This window comes from Daphnia carinata, chromosome 6 (genome assembly GCF_022539665.2).
Source record: "Daphnia carinata strain CSIRO-1 chromosome 6, CSIRO_AGI_Dcar_HiC_V3, whole genome shotgun sequence".
NCBI lineage: Eukaryota > Metazoa > Arthropoda > Branchiopoda > Diplostraca > Daphniidae > Daphnia > Daphnia carinata.
Genome location: NC_081336.1, coordinates 1,697,573 through 1,721,399, shown reverse-complemented (window position 1 = coordinate 1,721,399; position 23,827 = coordinate 1,697,573). Strand labels below are relative to the sequence as shown.

At 40.8% G+C, this 23,827-nt stretch overlaps 7 protein-coding genes across 12 annotated transcripts; 4 read left to right on the top strand and 3 right to left on the bottom strand.

Annotated features, from left to right (window-relative positions):
• Positions 1-142: 142 nt before the first annotated feature.
• Positions 143-2,582, bottom strand: LOC130690543 (uncharacterized). Of its 3 annotated transcripts, none has more exons than XM_057513555.2 (4): positions 2,335-2,582; positions 1,892-2,233; positions 1,148-1,819; positions 143-1,078 (listed from the first exon to the last, which is right to left on the bottom strand). In XM_057513555.2, the coding sequence occupies exons 2-4, from the start codon at positions 2,228-2,230 to the stop codon at positions 443-445; spliced, it is 1,647 nt and encodes a 548-aa protein (XP_057369538.1). In that variant the 5' UTR covers positions 2,231-2,233; positions 2,335-2,582; the 3' UTR covers positions 143-442. The 3 variants fall into 3 exon arrangements, with proteins under 3 accessions (XP_057369538.1, XP_057369537.1, XP_057369539.1); XM_057513554.2 differs by having other exon boundaries at positions 2,414-2,581; XM_057513556.2 differs by having other exon boundaries at positions 2,425-2,558.
• Positions 2,583-2,811: 229 nt separating this feature from the next.
• Positions 2,812-5,035, top strand: LOC130690540 (eukaryotic translation initiation factor 2D-like). Of its 2 annotated transcripts, none has more exons than XM_059495907.1 (6): positions 2,812-2,948; positions 3,010-4,143; positions 4,212-4,301; positions 4,356-4,628; positions 4,706-4,837; positions 4,931-5,035. In XM_059495907.1, exons 1-6 carry the CDS (start codon positions 2,893-2,895, stop codon positions 4,977-4,979), a joined length of 1,734 nt encoding a protein of 577 aa, XP_059351890.1. In that variant the 5' UTR covers positions 2,812-2,892; the 3' UTR covers positions 4,980-5,035. The 2 variants fall into 2 exon arrangements, with proteins under 2 accessions (XP_059351890.1, XP_057369534.1); XM_057513551.2 differs by having other exon boundaries at positions 2,843-2,952; positions 3,014-4,143.
• On the bottom strand, positions 4,977-6,375 carry LOC130690564 (integrator complex subunit 12-like). Its single transcript, XM_057513586.2, has 5 exons — positions 6,109-6,375; positions 5,949-6,052; positions 5,777-5,893; positions 5,604-5,720; positions 4,977-5,540 (listed from the first exon to the last, which is right to left on the bottom strand). Exons 1-5 carry the CDS (start codon positions 6,283-6,285, stop codon positions 5,057-5,059), a joined length of 999 nt encoding a protein of 332 aa, XP_057369569.1. The 5' UTR covers positions 6,286-6,375; the 3' UTR covers positions 4,977-5,056.
• Positions 6,376-6,630: 255 nt separating this feature from the next.
• Positions 6,631-9,626, top strand: LOC130690578 (adapter molecule Crk-like). Its single transcript, XM_057513604.2, has 7 exons — positions 6,631-7,074; positions 8,326-8,448; positions 8,537-8,741; positions 8,823-8,951; positions 9,016-9,132; positions 9,211-9,357; positions 9,512-9,626. The coding sequence occupies exons 1-7, from the start codon at positions 7,043-7,045 to the stop codon at positions 9,581-9,583; spliced, it is 825 nt and encodes a 274-aa protein (XP_057369587.1). The 5' UTR covers positions 6,631-7,042; the 3' UTR covers positions 9,584-9,626.
• Positions 9,627-9,768: 142 nt separating this feature from the next.
• LOC130690607 (ras and EF-hand domain-containing protein-like) lies at positions 9,769-13,110 on the top strand. The gene is made up of 10 exons (XM_057513633.2): positions 9,769-10,657; positions 10,716-11,238; positions 11,324-11,517; positions 11,595-11,663; positions 11,724-11,806; positions 11,868-11,963; positions 12,021-12,383; positions 12,442-12,513; positions 12,572-12,902; positions 12,966-13,110. Exons 1-10 carry the CDS (start codon positions 10,479-10,481, stop codon positions 13,057-13,059), a joined length of 2,004 nt encoding a protein of 667 aa, XP_057369616.1. The 5' UTR covers positions 9,769-10,478; the 3' UTR covers positions 13,060-13,110.
• On the bottom strand, positions 13,081-19,295 carry LOC130690533 (proton myo-inositol cotransporter-like). 3 transcript variants are annotated; one of them, XM_059495905.1, is made up of 13 exons: positions 19,148-19,295; positions 18,799-19,038; positions 18,638-18,735; positions 18,422-18,550; positions 17,142-17,439; positions 15,634-15,729; positions 15,391-15,502; positions 14,893-15,299; positions 14,658-14,825; positions 14,456-14,568; positions 14,247-14,399; positions 13,970-14,189; positions 13,081-13,532 (listed from the first exon to the last, which is right to left on the bottom strand). In XM_059495905.1, exons 2-13 carry the CDS (start codon positions 19,035-19,037, stop codon positions 13,508-13,510), a joined length of 2,058 nt encoding a protein of 685 aa, XP_059351888.1. In that variant the 5' UTR covers position 19,038; positions 19,148-19,295; the 3' UTR covers positions 13,081-13,507. The 3 variants fall into 3 exon arrangements, with proteins under 3 accessions (XP_059351888.1, XP_059351887.1, XP_059351889.1); XM_059495904.1 differs by having other exon boundaries at positions 14,456-14,585; positions 14,672-14,825; XM_059495906.1 differs by lacking the exon at positions 17,142-17,439 and adding an exon at positions 16,621-16,777 and having other exon boundaries at positions 14,456-14,585; positions 14,672-14,825; positions 19,148-19,294.
• Positions 19,296-20,330: 1,035 nt separating this feature from the next.
• Positions 20,331-23,652, top strand: LOC130690568 (monoglyceride lipase-like). Its single transcript, XM_057513594.2, has 6 exons — positions 20,331-20,711; positions 21,702-21,808; positions 22,472-22,608; positions 22,727-22,882; positions 22,956-23,084; positions 23,170-23,652. The coding sequence occupies exons 1-6, from the start codon at positions 20,545-20,547 to the stop codon at positions 23,410-23,412; spliced, it is 939 nt and encodes a 312-aa protein (XP_057369577.1). The 5' UTR covers positions 20,331-20,544; the 3' UTR covers positions 23,413-23,652.
• The last annotated feature ends 175 nt before the right edge of the window (positions 23,653-23,827 follow it).

Genomic DNA, 23,827 nt, shown 5'->3' with positions numbered 1-23,827 from the left:
TCACCAACAGGGGATGAAGAGTAACTTTCTAATGGTTCGGCAACCGCTTTCGGCATCTTTGCTATTTGCTTAACCATGTTTTACATTTTGGTCAAATTTGCAATATGCATATTAAACAACCTACCAGGACAAGAAATAACAATTTAATACGTGCTGGAAATCAAAAGTGTATTTGCACAAACAGCTTTTTGAAACATATACATATTCCACTTTATTAAATGGCATTTTCCCCTTCAGCTCACATTAGGATTCAAGGATGCTTTACGTAACGTAGCATATGCAAAGATTTGAAATCATAAAAAAAGATATTTCTGGTAGACAAATAAAACACAATGAAACGATTACTAACTATGTCATTTTGAGAACAAAAATTTGTCATAATCTGATTCTCTTTCACACAATTGAACGAATGAGAAAAATTTTTACACCTGCATGATTAAAATTACTCATAATTTATGTGCGAACTTGCCGCTAGGTAAGAGCACAATGTGTGAGTATTCTCTTCCAATTGTGCTCTCAAATTGCTTACGTATTCGTTTGCTTTGTTCAATTCTGCCCTCAAGTTGGCTAACTCACTGTTACAAGATTCCAAAGCAATAGACTTTTGGTTTAATTCTGATTTGAGACGGGCTATTTGTAGAATGCAGCTATTACGATTGCAAACTGTTTTTTCCGCATCCGGAAGAATATAGTCACAGTTATTACTGGTGGCTAATTCAAGTAATTTTCCCACAACGGAATTCTTTACTTGAGGTATATTGATAGAAGAGTTCGAACGGTTTTCAGTTGTAGCTGGCGATGTTAATTCGGTAGTGGGGACCGAAGCTACTACCTTTTTGGTAGTCTTACGAGTATCAGTCACAGATTGATGTGTGCCATTCTGGACGATGTACATAAAAGCGTCGGTGGAAAACGGAATACCTTGAACGCGTTGGCCGCGAATGGGCTTAACTGGTTTCCCCGTAGACAAAATTTTAGTTTGAATTAATCGAAGTTTACTCAAAAGAGAAACTTCCTGAGGGCAAGGATCCTTTTTGGACGCAAGATACTGGATATGTAACTTGTTATTTTGCAGATTCTGTGGAAAAAAAGTGATGGTAGAATTGCAAGATCCCTCCATAAATGTAAGGCAATACAATAAAATTACCTGTAGATCTTCAGGGGGTAAACTGATGATCTTCACGTTGGACACGAGTCGGGTATTTCCTTGTGTAGTTTTGTTAGAAAGGTTACTTAATGCATTTGTGCTTGGAGCTGAAATGGGCGCAGTAGTGGTGGCGGTTATTCCATTGGGGACGGAAGGTTCGATCATGGGAGATTCGATATTCTTTTGAGAAGAAATGCTGTCTCTCTTGGCTAGGGTGATTTTGATGGTTTTTTTCGTGTTTGACGGATTCGAATATGTACGAGTTGGCACGATTTGGGTAAGCGCCAAATTTTCCAGGAAATTGTTTTTACACTCACTCATGTTTGTATGAAGGATGACGTGAGTAACAGCCGATGGAACCGATGCTGCTATATTCATTTGAGAGTTCAAAGAATTAGCTTCATTGGTCGATTTTTCCTGAACTTGTGCAGAAACCTCAGTCAGCTGCACCACGTTTACTTGTTCAAGTATTGGCGAAACGACTGGTAAAATAGCAGGGCCTTTGGGTTCAAGATCGATGGAAGTGACAGTCTTGATATTTGACTGTTCATTATTTTGGTTTGATTTTTGCAGACGGTTCAACAACTGTAAGTCATGATCAGGTAGTGTAACACCATGTAGACGAAGCGTCTCAACGATGTTCGTTTCAATTCGGTTTAATCTAAGAACCATCTATTTAAAAATTGTTGTTGATTATACGCATAATTTAAGTAATTAAGGAAGATAATTAAAGTTATCAAATACTTTGTTTTCGTTAGGGTGTTTAATAATAATCCTTGAAGACCTTGTAGGGCTTTTTTCTTTGGAGATATTTCCTTCTGGTTGTATGGTAGCAGATGTTCCTATTGTAGAATCCTTTGCTGCTTCTTCCCGATTTCCAATAATTTTTGTTATCATATCACTAGTTTTTCTTTTAGCGGCCCGTCCCGGTGTTTCTCGTCGGCTAACATTTAGTTGTCTTTCTGCTTCAGCTTCTTTATCTGTGGTAGCTTTTTGGGGGGTAAGAACACCTTGCTTTTGCTTCTTCTGTATAGATGTTATTTTCTTCTTCCCAGCCAATGATGAGAATTTCCGTTTTGGCATTATCTACCGAAGACATTTATAAATGTTTACTTTATTAGTACTTATGTTGGATTATGCCAAAACAAATAGCTATGACATTGAAAATAAAAACATAAGATTCCTACGTTAGTTTGAGCAACCAGTGTGCATTTAGATCGATCGACGATCTACAAAAAAGAAAAAAATGTAAAAATGTTTGCATACCTCTTACTTACTGAAGTATACGAATCTTTCGGAAAAAGAACTGGTCACAATAATCCAACCGTGTCCAGCAAACTAGATTGTCAGTATACTTAAATTTAACAATTGTGTCGCAGCACCATTTACCAATTTGTTGTCGTACAATCTTTGTATAAAACCTTAGACATAGCGGAACGGTGGGTAACGAAAACAATTGACAAATGCTATGCGTGGGGAAAAGAGCCGTGGCACGATTGCACGAAACACGATTGTACAGCCTTTGATACATAAATATCTGTTAATTTACAGATATAAACTTAGAAGCTCTTTTTTCATAGGAATCATAATTTTTTTTGTTGCTTTTACTATGATTAAGAACTAAAAAAATGTATCTCGACTGTCAGTCAATAGAAAGCTGGCAGATGGCTGTAACATCAAAGCAGACGAATACATGCTTTTTTACCTTTAATTTCAGAAGTTGAATTGCAGTTTGAAACAACAAAATGTTCAATAAACCCTTTCGTGTTAAATCTAATACTCCAATAAAAGGATCGGAAAGGCAAGTCACAATCATATGAAAACGGTAATGATCAATAACTTTTCCACTTTAATTACTGTAGGAAGAAATTAAAAGCAGAGCTTCAGAAATGTTATCCTACTATAACAGAAGAAGATCTAGCACTAGCAATCCCTAACAAAGAGGAGATGTCTGTAATGAAAATTGAAACTCATGGAGGAGAAATCGTCAGTGCTCATGTGGTCGGCAAAAAGCCAATTGTTTTTCACATCAGAGATAAACTTTACCCTACCATCTATTTATTATGGATACTTCCTGGTAAGCTTATCCCCTACTTCACAACTTGGCATGAAGTTGTCCCAAAATTCAACAATGGAGCAGATCTTATGCTGCCTGGATTTATCATCAAAGAAGAACTTGGACTCAGAGCTTATGGAAGGTTGAATAAAGGTGTCACAGTTGCTATTAACAGCAACACTAATTCAGCAGCTGTTGCTGTAGGGATCACAGCTCTCTCAAGTGAAGATATGTATATGGCTGGAAGAAGAGGAAAAGGCATAGAAATACTACACTGCATTGGTGACTTTCTCTGGCAAGCTGGAACCAAAGATTCACCTCCTGAACTGGGGCCTCCAGGATGTCAGCCTGATGCTGACAGTAAAGAAATACCTCCCCAAAATGCAACTACTAGTAGTGAAGAACAACCAGCTGAATCACCAGAAAAAAAAGAGCCAGAAGAACTAGACACAAACCATGAATCCTTGTCAGAAGCTAAGGTATCTGCAGAAACTGCAGTTGAGCAAAAGAATCCACAAGAAACTATGGATGACTTGCTCAACTACTGCTTTTTCAAAGCACTTAGAACCACTGCTAAGAAGATTGAGCTTCCTGTTCTTACTAGTAATTTCTACCGATTGCACATTGTGCCATCCTGTCCGTCAGAAAAAACACTCGACGTCAAGAAGTCTTCGTATAAAAAGCTTTCAAAGTTCTTAGATGTTCTGACGAAGGAGGGCGTCATTGAAGTAAAAGAATTTACTAAAGGCGTTGAAAGCATTTCTGCTATCCGTTATGATCACGAGCGTGTTCGCAGTTTCCGTGTCGATATTAATGACAAGCAAGATCAGCTACCTGTTTTGGAGAAGGTTGGAGAAATGGAAAAGTATCTTCCGCCAGTGATAACGCGGATGTATGCGGTCAACGCCATTTGTTTGCCGCTTTTCACTCCAACCTACCGGTCAGTATCCACTTGTCTGACTGATCCAATTTGATATTTTTTGTCTGATACTTGAAGCACTAAAATAGGAAGGGGACAAATTTGACAACACAGCAGATCCGTCAGTACTTAACGGAATATGTCCGAGCAAACCAATTGCAAAATGTAACCAATCCAAGGTTATTTCGACACGACTTTCTTTTGTGAATAATTTAACTTACATGAATGTATAGTCAGGTGACATTGGATCCCATTTTAAGTGACGTCATGCTTAAAAAAGGCGAAATAATTCCTTCGCTAAGCTGGGAAGAGCTAATGAACCGTATCCAAATGAAACTTTCGACCGTTTATGAAATGATTTTTCCGAACCAGACAACTCCCCTCATTGTAAAAGGAGAATTGGAGCCTGTGGAGATAACTACAGCATCGAGAGCGGGTAATAAAAAAGTCACTCTGATCTCTGGCCTAGAGACCTACAGGATTGACCTAGACGAATTTGCTCGGAGGTAAATGGGAAGAACATCCTTGCATCAAGGGCTGTCCAAAATAATTTAGATTTTGGTATTTGCTTTTACTCATAAAGGTGCCAAGTGGGTGTGGCTGCAAGTACGACAATAACCAGTTCACCGGCTAAAAAGGGTCAAGTAGTGTTGGTTCAGGGTAACCAAATTAGTTTTGTTGGAAACCTGCTTATTGATGAATATGGAATTCCCAAGTAAGTAGTTTCTTAATGTTTTTTTTTTTTTAATTTTTAAAAAGGAAAAAATTGTGAATCTTAACCTTGGAAATTTATCTTTTGTTTCAAAAGGCAATTCATCCAAGGCTTCGACTTGAAGAAAGCCAAAAGCAAAAAATGATGGTCTGAATAATTGTTTATGAGGATGAGCTCAATAAAAACAGAATTAATACCTTATCCTGTACAGAAAGAAATGGACTACTTTCCAGGTTTGCGCTTCTCTTGCAATTTTGTGGCAGCTCGTTTTTTAATGTTCTGGAGTCGTTTATCGGCATTGATGAGAGAAGTGTTGCCAATCGTATTATTTCCCGACGAGGAATTGCTACTGCTGCTTGATGAGCTCGTTGACTTGCTTGACGTGCCGCTTCCGCCAGTCGACTTGTGTGGCAGGGTTTGTTGTTTGTTGAAAGTGGCCATTAAACCAGCGCTGCTTTTGCCGCTTACCGAGTTTGGCGAATCAGATCGGCTCTTGTAAAACGTGATAGGGCTCTCTCTACTGCTACTTGATTTAGGTCGACTAGCCGTCTTCTTTATAGACTTGCTGCAATCTGAACAGAAAAAGACGGATCGAGGATCGTTGACCTCGGCATCGCTAATGTTTGGTTGGTGGCATTCTTGATGATAAAGACCATGACATTCTTGGCACTCTACAAGCTGGTTTCCAGAGGTTACATCCAGACCACTGGAATAGAGATAAATATCTTGGATACCGTTGGCCGGCTAACAACCAATAAGAATTACATACTTGCAGATTACACAGTGGAGATCCATGATTTCTTGCGCCAAGTCATCGGCATCGATCAAAGAATCGAGGTCGTCGTTTTTACGCGTCGCGCTTGGTGATCCCATATGTATTGGAGAACTAAGAAAACTTATTTGTATATTCAAATTCCAATGAACCTACATGATAAAATAAACCTCCCAGCTGGTGATCCTGGTTGTGATGAGCGAGGGGAATCCTTAAATTTCTTAACATCTTCATCATTAAACACAGTGTCATGTTTTCGTTTAGGTTCCTTGGTTTTCTCAAAAACACTACAATCCAGAACTATCTGAAGGGTTGTGAATTAAAGTACTGTATGTGGCATACCTTGTTGCTGGGGAAGAAGGCTGGGAAGAACGTGGAGATTCCTTTCTCCTTTTACTAAGAGGAATGTCTTCATCATAGAAAAAGTCATTTTTCTTTTTTGTTTCCTGTGACATAATAAAAATTTAGTTATAAAAACATTGTTAATATAAAAGCTACATACTCTTTTGATCATAGTGAAAGGTGGGGGCAATTTGCTCACAGATGAGGAGTTGTTGGTTTCATTTTTTAACCTTATTGCTTCATCCAGCATAGCTTTCAATTGGTCACCAGAATCTTTGGCACTAGAATGCAAAAGACTTATAGCTTTAACTAAATACGGCTCTATAAGCCCATCCATTACAAATATATAATTAAAAGCGATTTTTCTTAACTAGTGTATGGGAAGACCTTGATTGCACATTCACAGTCAGAAATTGAAAGCAACTTCAAAATAAATACTGCTACAAAAAAAAATTGCCCCCTGGTGGTAAACTCCCATAGGTAAAATGAATGTTTAATATATTTTACATTAAATTTACCTCTAAAGATATAAACAAATTAAGCATTCTTAATTAAAATATATACGTGATTCGTATTATAATAAAATTAATATGGGAATTTTGTCAAGAATCTATTAATAGCGACATGACTCAGCGATGACACCTAGCGGTAGTGTGCTAACGATGGCTTAGATTTGTGGGTCTGCCGAAACGGGGAGACCAGAAAGACATTCATATTCTGCACACACAGACTTGATTTTCAGCCTTCGACGAATTTTTAATCCTGATTGAAGATTAAAATAATCAGTTTTTTCTTGCCTGTGATTGTCAATCTACTACTAGGGATGCTGTAATTCGTCTTATAGTTATCAAAATTGATTTGGACAATTGAAAACGTTACTTGTTTTATCACGTCCTCTGTGATGATTACATATCAAGTGATGTTGTCTGTGTTGTATGAGGTGCAGTGAGGATGTGAGGCCTGTTGGACAAGATTATCGTTGATAGAACCAAGATTAAAAAAAAACATTTAGTTACCTCATAGTAGACAAAGGATTTTGCAATTACGTTCAAGTATTGGATTGTGCAAGTTTTCACCTATATTTACTTGCTGCCATGTCGACATTTGAGCCAGCAGACAGGAACAGGTAAAGAATTTCAACATATTTGTTCCCCTAACACCTAAGTTCTGTAATTCTTTTTAAAACTAGAAATGGTGTGGTATGAATGTTCTTATGATATTGCTGTTGTTTGCATTGGCTGCGACAACTAGATAATTTCAAGCTTCTATATTTAGGATTCAAGTGAACCCCCCCAGCCAGACGAAAAGGTTGTTTAGAGATGAAAGTGTTAGTGATGCATCCTGCATCCTCAATTTAGAAAGTCTTTTATGTTGTCAATGTCCTTTTTATTTCAATGAAATTACTGATAGATGACAGATGATGATCATGAAGCCTAACTGCATTTTAGTCCTTTTTACATCCCGGATTTGCCTCTCTCGCCGTATATCCGGAGACCAAATCTAAGATAGGGAATGATTTTCGGAGGGGTGGGCGTTATGATAAATATTTAGATGTTGTACGGGGAATGGGGTGGGAGAAACCAGGCGCTGGCGGTTGGATGACGCAGCTCAAACCTCGGTTGATCACATATGTGTCGGTTTTTATTCGAAAATAAGAGAAAATGGCGACGCGTTCTCCAGAAGAAATGATGAAGTCTGGGAGAGGATGTGATGGTGTGGTATAGGAAGTGAGCCCGTGTGCGTATGTGTTTGGAGGGGGAAACACAGTGGTGAGAGAAGAAGAGGGGGAAAAAAATATAAAATAAAAGAGAGCCATTTAGATACGGCCGGATGCGCTCGAGTCGGCCCGCCCGGCAGCGGTATGCGCGGGAGAGAGTTGATTGGGTCTTCCTCTCTGCTTCCACCCTTCCTGAGAGAGTCTCCGAAGACGACGACGACGACTCATTCGCACGAACAGAGCTGTCTCGTGGAGTCTCTTCCCATTTTGTATCGACGCCTCTTTAAAAAAAAAAAATAATAATAATAAGGAGCCAACAGAACAGATTTTTTTTAGTCTGCCTTTTTTTCTCGCTCCGAGTTTTGTTTCCCACTCGGCTGAAAAAGAAACACTAGCCAAGCAACACCTGCAATCCCAACCGTTTGCGGTTGGCAGACACGTCCCGACACCATCTGGCTCTACCATATTCTTTATTCACCATATTTTTCTTCGTCTATTCTTTAACGATCGTCACTCTCCCGAGCTTTATTATTATTTTTCTACTTTTTTTTTTGTTTTTCAAATTGAAAAGAATGTTCTTAATTTTCATCTCCGCTATATTGCTCGCGGCGTTGTTATTGTTGTTGCCTGTCGTCACCAATGTTTGTTCCTTGTATGCAGTTGGTATTTCGGCCCAATGTCCCGCCAAGATGCAACGGATCTTTTGATGGCCGAGAGAGAAGGTGGAGTCTTCCTGGTACGCGACAGTACTACCATCATGGGTGACTACGTTCTCTGCGTCAGGTTGGTTGGGATCTTTTGAAACATTCCTTTCAGCTCAACGAACTCTAATAAATGTTGACGTTTAAAACGTCATGTTTTTCTTTAACAGAGAGGACAGCAAAGTCAGCCATTATATCATCAACAAAATCCAGCAAGGTGATCAAACTCGATACAGGATCGGTGATCAAATGTTTCCCGATTTGCCCGCCTTATTGTCTTTCTATCGGCTGCATTACCTGGATACGACACCGCTCATTAGGCCGGCGCCCAAGCGAGTCGAAAGGGTTGTAGCCAAATACGATTTTGATGGAAGCGTAAGTGTGTCATCCGTTTTGACAATTGTTTTATTCACTAGGAAAAATGCGAAATGAACCGTTTTTATATGGTTATGGCAGGATGCGGATGATTTGCCGTTCCGCAAGGGTGAAATATTGACCGTCATCAGCAAGGACGAAGAACAATGGTGGACGGCCATGAATAGCCTTGGAGTAACGGGTTCGATACCTGTTCCATACGTGCAAAAGGTTGAACTCTTTTAAAAATTCTTACGGTTTTAAATTTAAATTTACATATCTTAAAAATACATAGCATGATGGAACAGATGGATTAATTGGAGAAACCAGCAACAGAATCAGCAACAGTCCGACAACACCAAATGCTGCCCCGCAACAACAAGACAAGACTAAACGGCCAGCCAACATCCAGGTACGTAGAAAACAGATGTTTGAGCCATATTTTTTCCTTTTTACAGAAATGTAACGGAAGCTGTTATTTTTATTGCAGCGCAAGTTGCCGGCTTACGCCCGAGTGAAACAAGCTCGTGTACCTAACGCTTACGACAAGACGGCCCTACGTTTGGAGGTGGGCGACACCGTCAAGGTGACCAAAATGCATATCAACGGCCAGTGGGAAGGCGAACTTCACGGCAAGGTCAGTTTTTTAGAATGGGAAAAAAAAATTCTTTCAGGTAGACGGGCGATTCTTTTTTGCGGTTGGATAATCTGATCACTGGTCCAGCACGAGTTTAATACGATGTGAAAGTATGTATTTTTCTTGTGTTTTTTTTTTTTTTTTTCTCCAACAGGTCGGCCATTTCCCCTTCACTCACGTCGAGTTTATCGATTCGGAAAACGCTGACGATGGGATCGACAGCTGAAAAATCGTTAAAGACAAGTTTAGATAAAAAAAAAGAGGAAAGAAGAAATGTGTTGCGTTAGCGCCGGTGCCTGACCCATATAATCGCCCATCCCCCATGCGGTTGTATTTTTTAAACTTAAAAATTTCAATGTAAAAGAGAAGGGGAGAACGACGGATGTAACTGTACGTTAGTTTCCCTCCTCGCTGACGACACAGTGACGCAGACACAACAATTGCAATCGATAACAAACAAAAAAACCATGATTTTCACCCTCACCTTTGCTTTAATTTTCAACTACCACTTCCTATTTTCCTCCTATCCTAATGAGAAAAACTCGAAGTCGAAAAAAGTATTGACGCACAGAAGAAACTAATCCTGGAGCGAGTTTTTGTACAGCTGCTGTAAGAATGAAATTTAACTTTCTTGGCTACATTTTTTTCCCCCTCTTTATTTTCTCATTTCCGCCCCTACTACCCCTTTAATTTCCCATTTTCAAATTATCCAGTGCGCTTTAATTTATCAACAACTACAAAAAAAAACAAGCAGATGCTATTACTGCTTCTCACGCTTTGGAGATTGATGAACATCTCTCCTCTCACCCCTTTTTTCTGTATCCATTGAGATAATTGTGTGCGTGAATCCCCTCCCACCTTTCCTTCACCTTATATAATGTCTCGTATGAATCTGTCTGCAGGATCAAGTAAAACAAAAAAAAAAGAAAATCGTGAAAAAGGAAATAAAGAAAGAGTTGTACGAAGAAAAACAAACACATGTGTACGAACGTCACAGCAAATGGCTCACGTCATATTCACCCGTATGGGCGGAGTCCCGTGAAAACGAAATGCAGGTAAGTTGTTCTACTTAATATAATTGACAGTTACGCAGATGTACGGCAGCTCGTGAACGAGTTCGGATGGATCAAAACAACGCGGGTGTAGAATTACGACAACTTTTCCAAGCCTGCGATCGCCATCAAAGAGGTTACATCGATCGCCATGAATTCGGACAACTTTGCGCGTCGTTTCACATTGATCCGGCCGACGTGGACGTCATCTTCGATGACCTAGATCGAGATCGTGATCAACGTATTAGGTGAGTTAAAAAAATTTTACGAATTGCAACACGAACGAGTTCTAACACCCAAAATTAGTTTAGATGATTTCAGTCAAGGATTTCGTGATTTCCTCGAGCCCGGAAGAGCGGAAGAACAGCGTGATGATAAACCGAATGTCTCATCACGTCGTCGGCTAAAGAAACAAGCGACGTTGAAAGCCTGGCGAGAGTTTTCCGACAGACTGGGCCATGCCACGATCCGTCAATTTCTGGCACATAGCGCTGATCATCTGTACGGTCTTTATGAAGAGTTGCAGGAAAGCGAAGCTCCTGCCCAGCTCATCAGTCATTTCGAAAGTTTAATGGAAAGTCTCGTGTCGGATGCCCGTCAAGTGGAGCGGGAACGCGAGAAATTCGACGAGGCGATTCGTCGCGAACGGGAACAACATCAAGTTCACCTGAGAAGTTTGGAAGAAGAGCTGGAAATCCAGGTGCAACGGGTGGCGCAAGTAGTCAAGAACGAAGCGGAAGTCAAATGCGAGGCGGAAAAGCGAGCTCTGCAGCACAATCTCGAATCGGAAATTGCCCAGCTGCAGACTCACTTGCGTCTCTTCCAGAAAGTAAAGAATCTTTTATCATTTCTTGATTGTTGTTTTTTCTTTCGTGGGAGACCCCCAACTGAGTTGTGTGTCTTTCTGGGCACAGGTGGAAAATTGGCTGAATCGGGAACAACAGGAGGCTCAGACACGCGATCAGCAGGAGGCCGTCGAACGGGCTTCCACTGAGAATCGCCAGTTAAAACTCTCACTGGTCGATGCTCAGACCACACTGGCCCTCCTGCAAACTGAATTGTCGCAATTGAAATCTCAGTACTTTGAAAAGGATAGGCTTCTCTATAGGTATTACATCGATGTTTTTAAATGACTCTTAACGCTCGTTAACTATATGTTTTTTTAACGTTTATTTTAATCGTTAGTGAAAAGGAGGCCATGTTGGATTTGGTCGGCCACCAAGAACACGTCCAGCGCCAACTGGAATTGCTCCAGTAACGATTGCAATTCTTTAAAGTTATTTTAAAAATCCTAAATCTTTTAAATCGTTTCAGTGATGCTAACCGTCAGCTGCAAGATACGAATGATTCTCTAAGAGCACACGTTGATATTGGAACTCTACGACGATCGCCCGTTGGTAATTAAAAATGATTTAATTCGTAAATAGAATTGAATGATAATTCAGTTTTTCCGCAAAGGCTTTCTTTTCACTCGGCCGTCTTCCAGACAAGATTCCAATTCCAGCTATTGCTTGCCACTGCCAACGGATGAGGAAGTCACGTTCATAACTGGAGGTGGGTACATCTATCATACAACGTGCCTTTCATTAAAACTAATAAAGGCAATTGCAGATAGCGGCCATAGTTCGTTGATGTGCAGTGAGCAAAATGAGCACATGCTGGAAAGAGTGGGCTCCTTGAGACGGAGTCACAGTTTCCGAGCACCTCAACCGCCATCTTTACGTAACGAGTTACACCTGGCCACGTCTTCCCCTGTTTCATCTCAGAAATTCAATCATTTTCAGCCGATAATTAAGGTGAATAATCAAGTCACCAGCGACAACAGATTTCGTTCGTTAGACGAATGGGAACCCACTGGCCCGGCCGACCGGACATTTAAAATAATTTTTGCTGGAGATTCCGCTGTAGGCAAATCCAGTTTCATTTCTCGGCTACACGAAGGCGTATTCGTCAGTAACACAACAACGACCTTGGGTAACATTTCTTTCATTGTGAAGATTTCCTGTTGATTTCGTAAAACGTGTTTTTACAGGTGTTGATTACAAAGTGAAAACAATTCGAGTAGACGAACGTAACGTTGCTGTTCAATTATGGGACACTGCAGGTAAAAACGAGATGTTTTTTCCCTTTAAAAAATTATTTTTATGGTGTTTTGAAAGTAGGTCAAGAACGATTCAGATCTATAACGCAGTCTTACTATCGTAAAGCGGACGGTGTCATGTTATTGTTTGACGTCAGCAACGAACGTAGTTTCCTTAACATTCGTCATTGGGCCGATTGTCTGAACGATTGTTTGACTCGTGACCAACGCAATTTACCGCTAGTCGTTTGTGGTACTAAAGCGGATTTACGTCCGTCGTCAGAACATCAAGGGCTGTCGTGCGTTCAACCCATTCAAGCTCAACGATTGGCTGCTCAAATGAAGGCTCAGTATATCGAGACGAGCGCTAAGACGGGCAGCAATTTGCTGGAAGCTCTAGTCATCCTGACAAGGTCTGGTATTACCTTCATGACAGTAAGTCGACAACTAATCTATTTCTATTCGTTTAAACACAGGCAAATGATGATCATGCAAGACGATGAAGTACAAACATCAGGTTTACGGCTAACAGACCGTCGTAGTATATTAAATTGTTGCAGCCGTAATTGAATATAAAAAACGAGAGGTATCTCATTTGCTTGGGGATTTCTTGTTTATAAATCTCGAAAGTTTTTTCAGTCTTGGCGACAAACGTTGATACACAATCACACTGATCATAAAATAATGTCACGTTTGAAATGGAAAGCAAAGAACGGGAAAACAGAGACAGACAAACTTTGACAAGCGCATTTTGAAAAAAAAATTGTGGTTTCCACGATGCACATATAACAAAATCAAACAGAAAATAAATCAAAAAAATTGCAGTCTCTTTTTTTATAAAAAAGAACAATTGGTAGTGAAAAAAAAATTAGATATCTGATTTCTTTGTGGGGTTTGCACGAGTTTTCCTGGCCTTCACGATTTTTGGCTTCTTCTTTCTAATACGGTACTCGCATATGTTTTGTATAATGTTTCAAGCTCTCGGTAGATACCTGTGGTGAGGAGATATGTCGTTGATTCAAATTCGACTCGAATCGTGGAATCTATCGAGGTAAAAAACAAAAAATCAACAAAAGATTCAACATTGAAAATGTTAAACAAGCAAAATAAAGCCATGCCTTCCCCAATGAAAAGCCGTCACAGCCTACATGTAAGGAGATACGTGAAAGGTATTTGTTGTTAATATAGTTATATATATATATATAGATAGAATATAGTGTTAATTTTCTGTGTGTGTGTGCCAACAATCAGGGGAAAATAAGGTAACTCTTTTGAAACATGCAATAGGTTATAGAATCATCTGAGATCGAAGCGCGAAAGCGGAGTGGGTTTGGTAGTTTTCCCATGTTAATATCAATAAGCCTCTTTTTAAAACAGGAAAGGAGATTAAGAGCGATTTGTGTGTGTGCGTTAAATTTTTTAGTCCTCCTCTTCCTCAAGCTCTTTGCGATCGCGATTTAATCCGCGGATTTGAACGTACTGGACATTTTTGCTGGATTCCGGACCACTGTCTGGACTTGATGCGATATCGCCCGTTTTCGATTTCTTAGATGTCCAGCTTCCCCAAGGCATCGGGCAACTCCTCGGGCGACTAAAAACGACTTCCATTTCTTCCAGTGTTCGACCTTTAGTTTCCGGCAGGAGCCACCAAAAGAGGAGGAGCCCGACGGTGGATAGTGCGCAATAGAAAATGAAAGCACCTAATAAAAAAGAAGAACGATATTAAATGAACGAAGCTAAAACGTGAAAATGTTTACCTTGACGTGTTAAGATCTCGGTGATGGTCAAGAACGTCATGGAGACGAGGAAATTGAAGAACCAATTGGTAGAAGTGGCGATGCTGTTGCACGTGCTCCTGGCCCAAAGTGGGTAGATCTCGGCGTTGATGGTCCACGGCATCGGTCCCATTCCTATTCCAAGAAAATCAATCACGAAAATTCAAACCAATCATCACCAAGTCAACTACCTGGAGCGAAAAAGAGGAGATAAGTCATCAATCCCAAGACGGTGATCCAGCCATGGGGTGACGGGCACCACCCATAAGCATAAATGAATGGCGATTGGCCAGCAGCAGCAGCACTACCAGAAAATCCGGCCTAAGAAAACAAAAGATCAATGTTGTTTCCTCTTCGATCGTTTCCGATAACCATCGAAATAACGAGGAGCACAGATCGATATATACCATGCTGGATAGATTGCTACACGGCCCGTAGTCTGACATAAATGTGGAATTCTCTTTGCTTAAAAGACAGGAGCCTTTCAAGATACCGCCGCTGGCTGGATTGTCCATAAAACAGAATCCGCAATCGATGATGGAGTTGCATTCGTTGCATTCCCTAGCCACGAAAATAGAAAAAAGAAATAAAAATGGAGAGGGCGGAGACCTGAGGGCGGATCACTCACAAAGCTGAATTGCAGAGATCGGTCTTGTTGTGATAGAATTCCGTCACGGCGTAGCCATTGGAATCAACGATCATGAATCCAACGGCTAGGAAAGCCAAGGACAAAACGACACCCAATAGGGAGCCGAGCGTGAGTCGACGTCGGCCGACTTTCTCCACCAAATAGATGCCGAGAAAAGTGCAAATGAAATTGACGGAAGCCACCAATGCCGAGAGCCAAATTGCTTTAGCCGTATCGTAGAATCCGGCCATTTGAATAATGGTGGCGCTGTAGTACATGACGGTGTTGATGCCTGCAATTTGCTGGAACATTTGCAACAAGCAACCGAGGAAAAGTGCCCGACGGACGGGCGCACTTTGAAGGATTTGAATGATGACATTGGCTGTCTGGCCTCTCTGTCGTCGGTACTGTCAAACACAAAGTCGTAAACGTTAATTTAAAAAATCGTTCGTAATTAGAGGACCTTCCTCCGCTGCTAATTTAAAAAATTTCATTTACTCCGAGTTCACGCTCCGATTCGTCCACCGAGGCTTTAATCGCTTCGAGCTCATCATCAATGTTGTGGCACGGTCCACGAATGCGTTGGAGAACTTTGCGAGCTTCTTCCGGCCTGCGATGAATTAAAAATGAGTCACGGGAACAATTGCGGACGAATGAAAGAGATTACAGGGCACACACGAAATAATCATTTCGTGATGGCTTGTTAAAAGAACAATGTAGTCGATGATTGATGTCACGTACTTGCCGTGGCTAAAGAGCCAGCGTGGACTTTCGGGCATCAGCAGGAAACCAACAAACTGGACCACAGCCGGAATTGCTGCTATGCCCAACATGTACCTAGGTAACAATCACAATTATCATGTTTAGAATTTCATGATCTCCATTTCAAATACAATTTCAGGTTTTTTCTTTAATCAGAAAGGAAAAATATCAAAAAAGACTTACCTTTTCCTAACTTTAAAGTGAACACATCACAATCATCCAATTAAATCAAAGGATTTCCGCTTATCAAAAGCCAACGTTTTGCTACAACCCTTAACTGATCAACATTTTTTTTTATTGTCTTGTCTCTTCTTTGAACCAATCAATAGATGCTCTACCAACAAGGTGCAATGGCACACGATCAATCAACGTTGTCACACGGTGAACATCGGCTCGTGCCTTTTTAGCAAATCTACTGGTCGATCACGTCAAAATCCTTTCCCTCCTCTTCACTGTCCTATTTTATTATTCCCCTTTAACAATAAGGTCCATCATTTCGGATAAAGCGCGTCGGATCGAATTGACGTCACGGACCTCTTCTCATTTTTTATTAATAAATACGTTTCCCTATCACTTAATTTACCCTGTCAGTTTAGTACAATCTAAAAAAAAAGGGAAGTTTTGGTCCTTTTGCTCTCCAATCAGAAGTTGCCGTAGTGATGGAACGCAGCAAGTGAATCGATCACAGGTTGAGGTTGTACAACATTGATACACGGGACTTTTTCCTTTCTTTTCCTGCCCCCCCCCCCCTAAGCTTTCTCTTCTTCTCGCCCTTTAGCACTTTGGCCCAGCTGCCGTTGGGGATAAAAAAAAATCAATAGGAGGACACTACCACCCGCCGAGGAGTTAACACACGCAGAGCAAAAAATTTCTTTTTCGGTAGTTGTTCAAATAGTAACAGCTGATTCTTGATAAATAATCTGATTTGGGAACGGGCAAAAAGTGTTGTAGAGACATGCAGCTTACCTCCATCCATCAGAGACGGTACTGAGAGCTCCGCTGAAAACGGCCGCTATCGCCTGGCCGCCAGTGATGAACATGACGTTCATCGTTACCAGCATCCCCCTTTGGCCGGATGAGGCCGTCTCGGCCAAATACATCGGTACCACCATGCTGGCCAGACCTTATTTGTTTTTCACAACAACAATGCAAACATAAAAAAAAAGGTAAACTCAAGAAACTGAAATCAAATAACTTAAAAGAGAAATCAAATGAATAAAAATGATGTTCAACCATCCGTTTTTAGGTAGCATCGCTACGTCACTACCAAGAATAAAACGAGAGCGGCGGACCATGCACGAATGCTCCAGCATCAACAGACCCACCCAAAGGTGGAAATGTGAGAGTGCACGAAAGAAAAAAAAACGAGCTCGTGTGTCATGTGTGTGTAAACAAAACAGAAAGAAAAAAGGACTGAGCTGACTCGAGGTAATACATCAAAGTTAGACGGACTAGGACAACGATCGATGTAGTGGGGAGAAACGGACCTGCGGCTGGAGAAATTCAGCACGTCCAGCCATTGAAGACGGAATGGCAAGTGATGGTGAGAATGAGAAAGATGAGCTCCAGCAGCTTTGGTGGCCGTTAGCAAATCAGTTGTCATCATCAGGACAGGCTGTTTCCGTCCGGTAACGGGCGGATAAAGCGTGAACGCCACGGCAGATGCCAACGCTCCAAAGAAACGTCCCATCGTTATCATGACGCTCTGGAAGGCTACCAGACGGCCACGAAGATGCGCTGGACTTGCCTCAGCTATGTAGACGGAGACGGTCGTCGACATCCAACCTGGCCGTAAGACCAATTAACGAACCCAAAGTAAAGAAAACAAAAGTCAACGAACCATTTGGCCGCTTCTTAATGTCGGAAAAATTGTTCCCTTAATCTTTCTCCTGGTACCACACCTCGATCGATTAAATGTTAAACGCTTTGGCCCCTCAATCCCGGAACTCCCCAATTGTATTCGCTTCCGATTAAAATGTCATAGGCCGACGGCGAAGCAAGGGCATTTCTACGGAAGTAACGGATCGATAGCCTCATCAAGACAACTTTTTAAACAAGTCACGATCCTCTACCTACGTCAAGTCCAAAAGGTCGCCTAGCTTTCGCGTAGTTGTACAATATAACGAGCACATAAGGGGCGAATAATCGATAAAAAGAAGCGCAATAAGTAAAAGAAAAAAATCACGAGCTTGTTGATCCAACAGATTTAAAACGTTGGATAAATCTCAGTTTTGTTTAAATAGTAAATAAGAAAGAAACGTCTGAATGAGATCTATACCCCCGGCCACTGTTTCTTTTAAAAGATCAGACTTGCGAAGCGGCTTTGAAAATCTGAAACTATTGAAATATTCAGTCCCTTTAAAATAAATTAGATTCGACGTGGACGGTAGACGCCCACATTGGATCGATCCTCTTTACAGAGGAAAAATTGACACATCTTTCTGGTCTATATGGCAAGAACGACGTGTGGACTTGATTTAACTTGGCACTTTAGGGTAGGTCCCATGTGCAACTCAATCTTCTGCCTGGTTTGAAATATTCGGCGTTCGCGGAATCCAATCTCATTTTCCTCATTATGACACTGCCGACGTTCTGCCTTCTCTGCATTCTTTTGTTTTCGTGGGGACGGTAATCTCGGGAGAGGCAAGAAGAAAAATAGATCGCCTGTCTTTTTTTTTTTTTGCTGAAATGTTCGACAGTGTGTGTACGTGTTGCTAAGGGTAACACACACAATGTGAGGGATGGATGTGAGATTTTAATTCTTTACCGATTCCGATGCCGACGACAATACGACCAGCGAGTAGAACTTCCTTGCCATCGGCAGCTCCCATTATGATAGATCCGACAGTGAAAACGACGCTAGCGGCCAAAATGACGGGCTTACGACCCAATCGATCTGGGGCGTACATGAGCAAGTGACAACAAAGAGATGAAAAAATTATAATTCAGTTGGAAGGGTGAGCAACAAATGGCTGTAAATTACCAGAAAGGTAGCCACCAAATAATGAAAAGATCCAGGCTGCTGCAATGGTGGATGCCACGATAGCTTCATGCCATGCATTGCTCAATTCCATTTCTTTCCTGTAATCATTTTTACTTAATGAGATGAATGTTTAAATGTAAAATAGATTGATGATGTGATACCGGATAATCAACATAGCACCCGACACGACACCCGTATCGTATCCAAACAGGAAGCCACCGATGGCGCTAAAGAAAGCCAAAACGTAGACGAATTTCGAAGCTGAAGAGTCAGAATTCGGGGTAATGTTGTCATCGTCGCATGCAGAGCTCGGTAATTTCTGTCCAGTTGATCTCAACGGAATGGTAGCGTCGTCCTCGTGTTCGTTCCTACTCGAACCCACAACATTCTCTCCCACCATCCTTGATTTTTAAAATTCACACGAAAAGATAGAATTAAAACGTAAAAATCATTAGGCGTGTGGTTAATGGAAGAAACAAAGTGAAAATGATTTGAAACATGATGTAATACCTGTTGCTGTTAAACTGATTCTTATATAGACCTAAATGAAGACAAACAAGAGGTGCACGTTGCAATTACAACAAGACGAACAAGTTTAGCAACAAAGTTAATAACCACGCTAGCGAATAAAAATGTGGATTTGGCGCTAAAAGAGGACGAGAAACTTGTTTTGTTGTTGCTAACCGCATCACGTTTGAATCCCGACTGAAAAATATTTTTTGCTGGAGCAGTGGCATAAGGCAGTGCCATGTTATTCGGGTTCTTCTCCCACCACCCATACATCCTCCTCCCACCCAGCTGAATAACGCTTCCAGCGAATGGAGCAGCAGCGCAAGCGTCGTCACTTGTTTTTCTCTTCGTTACGAATTTTCGAACAGAATTCTTTCTCCTATAGAAGTGAAGAGCGAGAAAGCGTTCGAAAGTTGAAGCGGCCATTTGACCCCACTTGAAAATATGGCAACGAATCAACACTAGCCGCTTGCATGTTGGGTTTTTTATTTTTTTTTTTATTCCGAGTACAATGACCACGAAGCCACATGCAGCTCACAACTTTCTCTGCAGTAGACGTAAAAGGGAAGCTACTAAAGCAACATTTTTCTATTAAAAGAAAGTCAAAGGATGGCATCTGAGAGACAGGGTATAATTCAAGAACCCCTTTTTTGTTCATAGGCTCTTTTGTCTTCTTGTTAATCAGTTAAAAAGGGCAAGGATGAGGAACTAATCATCTAGTTGAAGACGAAAAATGGTGGCACCCCCGTCTGAGTATAACTCCTATTTTGTGCATTGTCATCGTTTTCAAAGTAAACGGGAAACGAAGCATTTAACCATATTACTCAACACACACCATATCCCCTTTGGGCTATGGATATCCGAAGCATTTTGTTGTTACGAGGATCGACAAAGTAGGTCAACCTTATTTCCATTTTATTTTTGTTTTTCCAAGAGGGAACTTGAGCCCTCCAACCATGACCGCCAACTTCATTTTGTTCTTTTTCATTTGCTCTTTCGTGTTTTCTTTTCCTGTTGTTGTTTTTATTGTCGTTCTTTTTTGAACAATATGGTTAAACCCATTGTATCTTTGATATCTTTTCGCTAGATGGCGTTTATTTTAATTGTAATATTGTTCGCTAGGTATCGCGGATGTAGCAGTCAACAGAAAGCAGAGACATGCACCATGCAAACCAAGATTATCAAGTCGAGAAATAAAAAAGAAAATAGAATCGTGTTGTCGGTGCCGACAGCAGAACAAGGAAGACTCTTCCTCCTTTGCCTTTCCCTCGTCAACTTACGAGGTACATGCAGAGAAGAGCCAGTCAGGCCAGACAGTCGTTATCGGACCATTACAGGTGGGAGACGTGTGCAGTCGTGGTTGCATAGCCCGCCAGACCACTTGAATTTTATCCAAAATGACTCAAGTCTCACCGACTGTCGGAAACGACCCCTCTGAAATGGTGAACAAGAAATCGACCAACGGAGGACAACAACAACACACGAATCCGGTGCCGGAACAATTGAGGATCAAGTGCGGCAAGAAACTTCACTGCCGGTACTGGGAGCCGACCGTGTCGCCCAGGTAAACTATTAGACAAACTGTGAACGCATAGCAACGTAAGCATAACATAATTCGGAATAGCTTAGAAACCTACACCTTTTTTTCGCATTTATTTTCTTTTTTCTTCTGATCGTGGAAAATTGTAATCGCCTGCAGCTGTTCAAGTTTTTACCCTCAACACTCCTCTACCCAAATGTGGTAGAGGAATTTTGAGGAATGTGTTACACAGCAGCTAGTAACAATATTATCTTGCCTGTTTTTCATTAAACATTTTTCAACAAAAGAAAAATGAGTCCAACCGAAATCGTTCAAGTAGAAACTTTTTATTACTTTCCACGTAAATGGTAGCCTTCCAAGAGTGCTCACACAAAAATTGGTGATGATTCATAAAAAAAAAATATTTTTTTTTAAGGAAACAAAAACTAAAAATCAAAAAGAAAATCCACAAAAAAGAAACAATGCTTTAAGATACCTTGTATGGGTAAGGAAAAAGGGATTTTCCTTTATAATCTACCTTGGGGGCCAATTTAATCTTTAAAGATTGATGGTTATCCCCTCTGGCAATGGTGGCATCAATAATGAAGTCCTCCAATCAATTTTCCTCTTGCCAATCTTGAAAAAAGGGGAAAAAACAGCTGTCTAGTAGTTAATCGGTTTATCTTGCTTCAACGCGTCAACTCGTTTCTTGTGTTGTTAAGTTGATATCCAAAGTTCCGATTTACTTTAAATACGCATTTTTCTTATCTGATATCAGTGTGTCAATAAGACTTCTTTTTCAAAATTTATTCAAATGAACTTTGTAACGGTGTCTGGCAGACTTATTGAGGTCGTCTAATCGAATAGCTATGATGCCAAAATACTTTTACTACAACGACATGTCATGTTTTGATTCTTGCGGTTTAACCTCGAGTTCCAGGTGGAACTCTATTTTTCTTTATAGCCTATAAAAACATGTTTTGTTTCTTCTTTCTTCATTAATTATCATAACTTATCGTTTTGCAATCGATGCAGGGGACTGGTGATGTTGATTCACGGACTGGCGGAACATTTGGGCTGCTACGACGAATTGGGATGCAGATTGGCGGCTGAGAATTTCCTCGCATTCGGACACGATCACGGTGAGTTTTCTTTAAAAAAAAAGTATTTCGCGAATAGGAAAATGGCCGACTAAGTAAAAGAAAAAGAATTGTATAACGGGGTCTTTGAACGTAAAAATTCTTTGCGATTATCCATCGCTGCGGGACATGGTTGATCGTTCATTTAGAAAACGCATCTTTTTTCATTACTGATTGTATGACGTAAGGTTGAAGTAAGCGCACCTTGCGGCCATCATCATCTCGGATGGGGGACCATCATCAATGGCTCATAATATAGCAGTACTATTACGAATCGTACTTATTATGTTTATATCGAGATGAGCAGATAAAGCACGCCGATCCTATACGGTACAATATATCGCTTTACGGTGCAGCCCCAACGTGATGGATCCAATGACTTATAAAAAAAAATAAAAGAGAAAGAAACGTCTAAAGAGAAAGAGCCAACAAAAGAATGTCTGTGAGAGACGATCGGCCTCCTTTTTCTTCTTTCTACTGTTACGAGCACGCCGTATATCCCCCCCTCTCCGAACGATGGTGATTTGCGGGAGCCTCTTGATGTAGTCTGGCACATAGCCAAAAGGGGATGATAACAGGAAGAACTTATTTGCATGACGTTACTGGACATAATCGACTTTTCTATGGTACCGTGTTGTAACAAAGGATTTTTTCTCTATCACACAGTTGGACACGGAATGAGCGATGGGCACCGCGTTCACGTCGAATCCATTGACGAATACGTCACGGACATCCTGAATCACATTCAACTGATGCGAGAAGAGCATCCGCAAATACCCATCTTTGCCGTCGGGCATTCCATGGTGAGTTCTTTTCCGACAAATCAATCTCCTCCCTTTTTTATATAAGTTTTATTTTTTGGACTGGAGAAAATCGATTGCTTTGTTGATGTTGTGTTTCTATCTTCATGTTTATTTATAGGGCGGAATGATTCTTCTATCAGCTGCTCTGAAAGAGCCATCGGCTTTTGACGGTGTCGTCCTGATGGGTCCGTTGATTTTCATCGATCCGGCTTTAGCCTCGCCCGTCAAACTCTGGGCGGCCAGATTGCTCAGCCGCGTGACTCCACAGCTAGCGGTATACATATCGTTATATCTTTATTGAACATCCTCGGGCACACAATTCTGACCGTCTGTCTCTTTCACCACAGGTGAGTTCTTTGGATGTCGCAGACATTACCAGCGATGAAGCAGAACAGGAACTGATCAAAAACGATCCATTGATCTGGCATGGCGGAGTCAAATGCAAGTGGGCTACGGCTACTCACGAATGCCTTGTCGTACTAAACAATTTATTTGATTCAATTATTATTTTTTGTCTTGAATTTTTAGTTTATTTTTAATTTTCTCCTTGGGGTATTGTAGGAAATTAATAAGAAGCTTACGTCGATGAAGGTGCCCTTCGCGGTCCTCCACGCCGAACAGGACAAACTCTGCAACGTACAAGGCTCTCATGCGCTCTTTGAAAAAGCTCAAGTCAAAGACAAACATCTGAAAGTTTATCCGAATGGACGTCACCACCTCTATCGTGAAACTCAAATCATTCGCCAGGAAGTATTGGACGACACAGTTTCATGGATCTGTCAGCGTGCTCCCAGTCGGACTTAAGTTTTTAATTTTTCAAACTTTATTCCCATCAGCTTTTTTTTGCAGAATTTTTTTTCGCAAAAAAATGGGCTCTTTCCTAATTCGCAAAATATTCCCTTCCTCCCACATTCCGCTATGTTTATGCACAGAACGAAGATAAGGGACAACAGAAAAAATTCCAAATAATACTTTGTGTATCAAAAATTTTAAAATTGGTTGTGGATTTTTAAGATTTTAGAAAATATGAGTGGAACGTTCGAATATATTGACAAAAATGGCTTGTTATTATGGAAAAAAAGAGAATCTAATAATGTACTCCAGAAAAAAAAGACAGTGCTCTAAATTTTCAAGGACCCTCAAGCAAGAACTCGGTTACTCACACTGACGATATTTGATTGAACGTGAGCTCAGCGCTATTTCCTATAGGGTTTACCAT

Coding starts and splice junctions, on each gene's coding strand:
- LOC130690564 (XM_057513586.2), bottom strand. CDS start 6,285: ATGGATGGGCTTATAGAGCCGTATTTAGTTAAAGCTATAAGTCTTTTG. Junction 6,053..6,108: donor CTTTCACTATGATCAAAAGA/GTATGTAGCTTT, acceptor ATTATGTCACAG/GAAACAAAAAAGAAAAATGA. Junction 5,541..5,603: donor CTCCACTGTGTAATCTGCAA/GTATGTAATTCT, acceptor TCTCTATTCCAG/TGGTCTGGATGTAACCTCTG.
- LOC130690578 (XM_057513604.2), top strand. CDS start 7,043: ATGTCGACATTTGAGCCAGCAGACAGGAACAG. Junction 8,742..8,822: donor AATACGATTTTGATGGAAGC/GTAAGTGTGTCA, acceptor TGGTTATGGCAG/GATGCGGATGATTTGCCGTT. Junction 9,133..9,210: donor AACGGCCAGCCAACATCCAG/GTACGTAGAAAA, acceptor TTTTTATTGCAG/CGCAAGTTGCCGGCTTACGC.
- LOC130690568 (XM_057513594.2), top strand. CDS start 20,545: ATGACTCAAGTCTCACCGACTGTCGGAAACGACCCCTCTGAAATGGTG. Junction 20,712..21,701: donor GAGCCGACCGTGTCGCCCAG/GTAAACTATTAG, acceptor CAATCGATGCAG/GGGACTGGTGATGTTGATTC. Junction 22,609..22,726: donor TTGCCGTCGGGCATTCCATG/GTGAGTTCTTTT, acceptor GTTTATTTATAG/GGCGGAATGATTCTTCTATC.
- LOC130690540 (XM_059495907.1), top strand. CDS start 2,893: ATGTTCAATAAACCCTTTCGTGTTAAATCTAATACTCCAATAAAAGGA. Junction 4,144..4,211: donor CTTTTCACTCCAACCTACCG/GTCAGTATCCAC, acceptor GCACTAAAATAG/GAAGGGGACAAATTTGACAA. Junction 4,838..4,930: donor GATGAATATGGAATTCCCAA/GTAAGTAGTTTC, acceptor TTGTTTCAAAAG/GCAATTCATCCAAGGCTTCG.
- LOC130690607 (XM_057513633.2), top strand. CDS start 10,479: ATGGATCAAAACAACGCGGGTGTAGAATTACGACAACTTTTCCAAGCC. Junction 11,518..11,594: donor AAGGATAGGCTTCTCTATAG/GTATTACATCGA, acceptor TTTAATCGTTAG/TGAAAAGGAGGCCATGTTGG. Junction 11,664..11,723: donor CGCCAACTGGAATTGCTCCA/GTAACGATTGCA, acceptor AAATCGTTTCAG/TGATGCTAACCGTCAGCTGC.
- LOC130690543 (XM_057513555.2), bottom strand. CDS start 2,230: ATGCCAAAACGGAAATTCTCATCATTGGCTGGGAAGAAGAAAATAACA. Junction 1,820..1,891: donor AACACCCTAACGAAAACAAA/GTATTTGATAAC, acceptor ATTTTTAAATAG/ATGGTTCTTAGATTAAACCG. Junction 1,079..1,147: donor TACCCCCTGAAGATCTACAG/GTAATTTTATTG, acceptor TTTTTTCCACAG/AATCTGCAAAATAACAAGTT.
- LOC130690533 (XM_059495904.1), bottom strand. CDS start 19,037: ATGGTGGGAGAGAATGTTGTGGGTTCGAGTAGGAACGAACACGAGGAC. Junction 15,503..15,633: donor TGGCTCTTTAGCCACGGCAA/GTACGTGACATC, acceptor AATTCATCGCAG/GCCGGAAGAAGCTCGCAAAG. Junction 13,533..13,969: donor GAATCCAGCAAAAATGTCCA/GTACGTTCAAAT, acceptor TTACCTCGATAG/ATTCCACGATTCGAGTCGAA.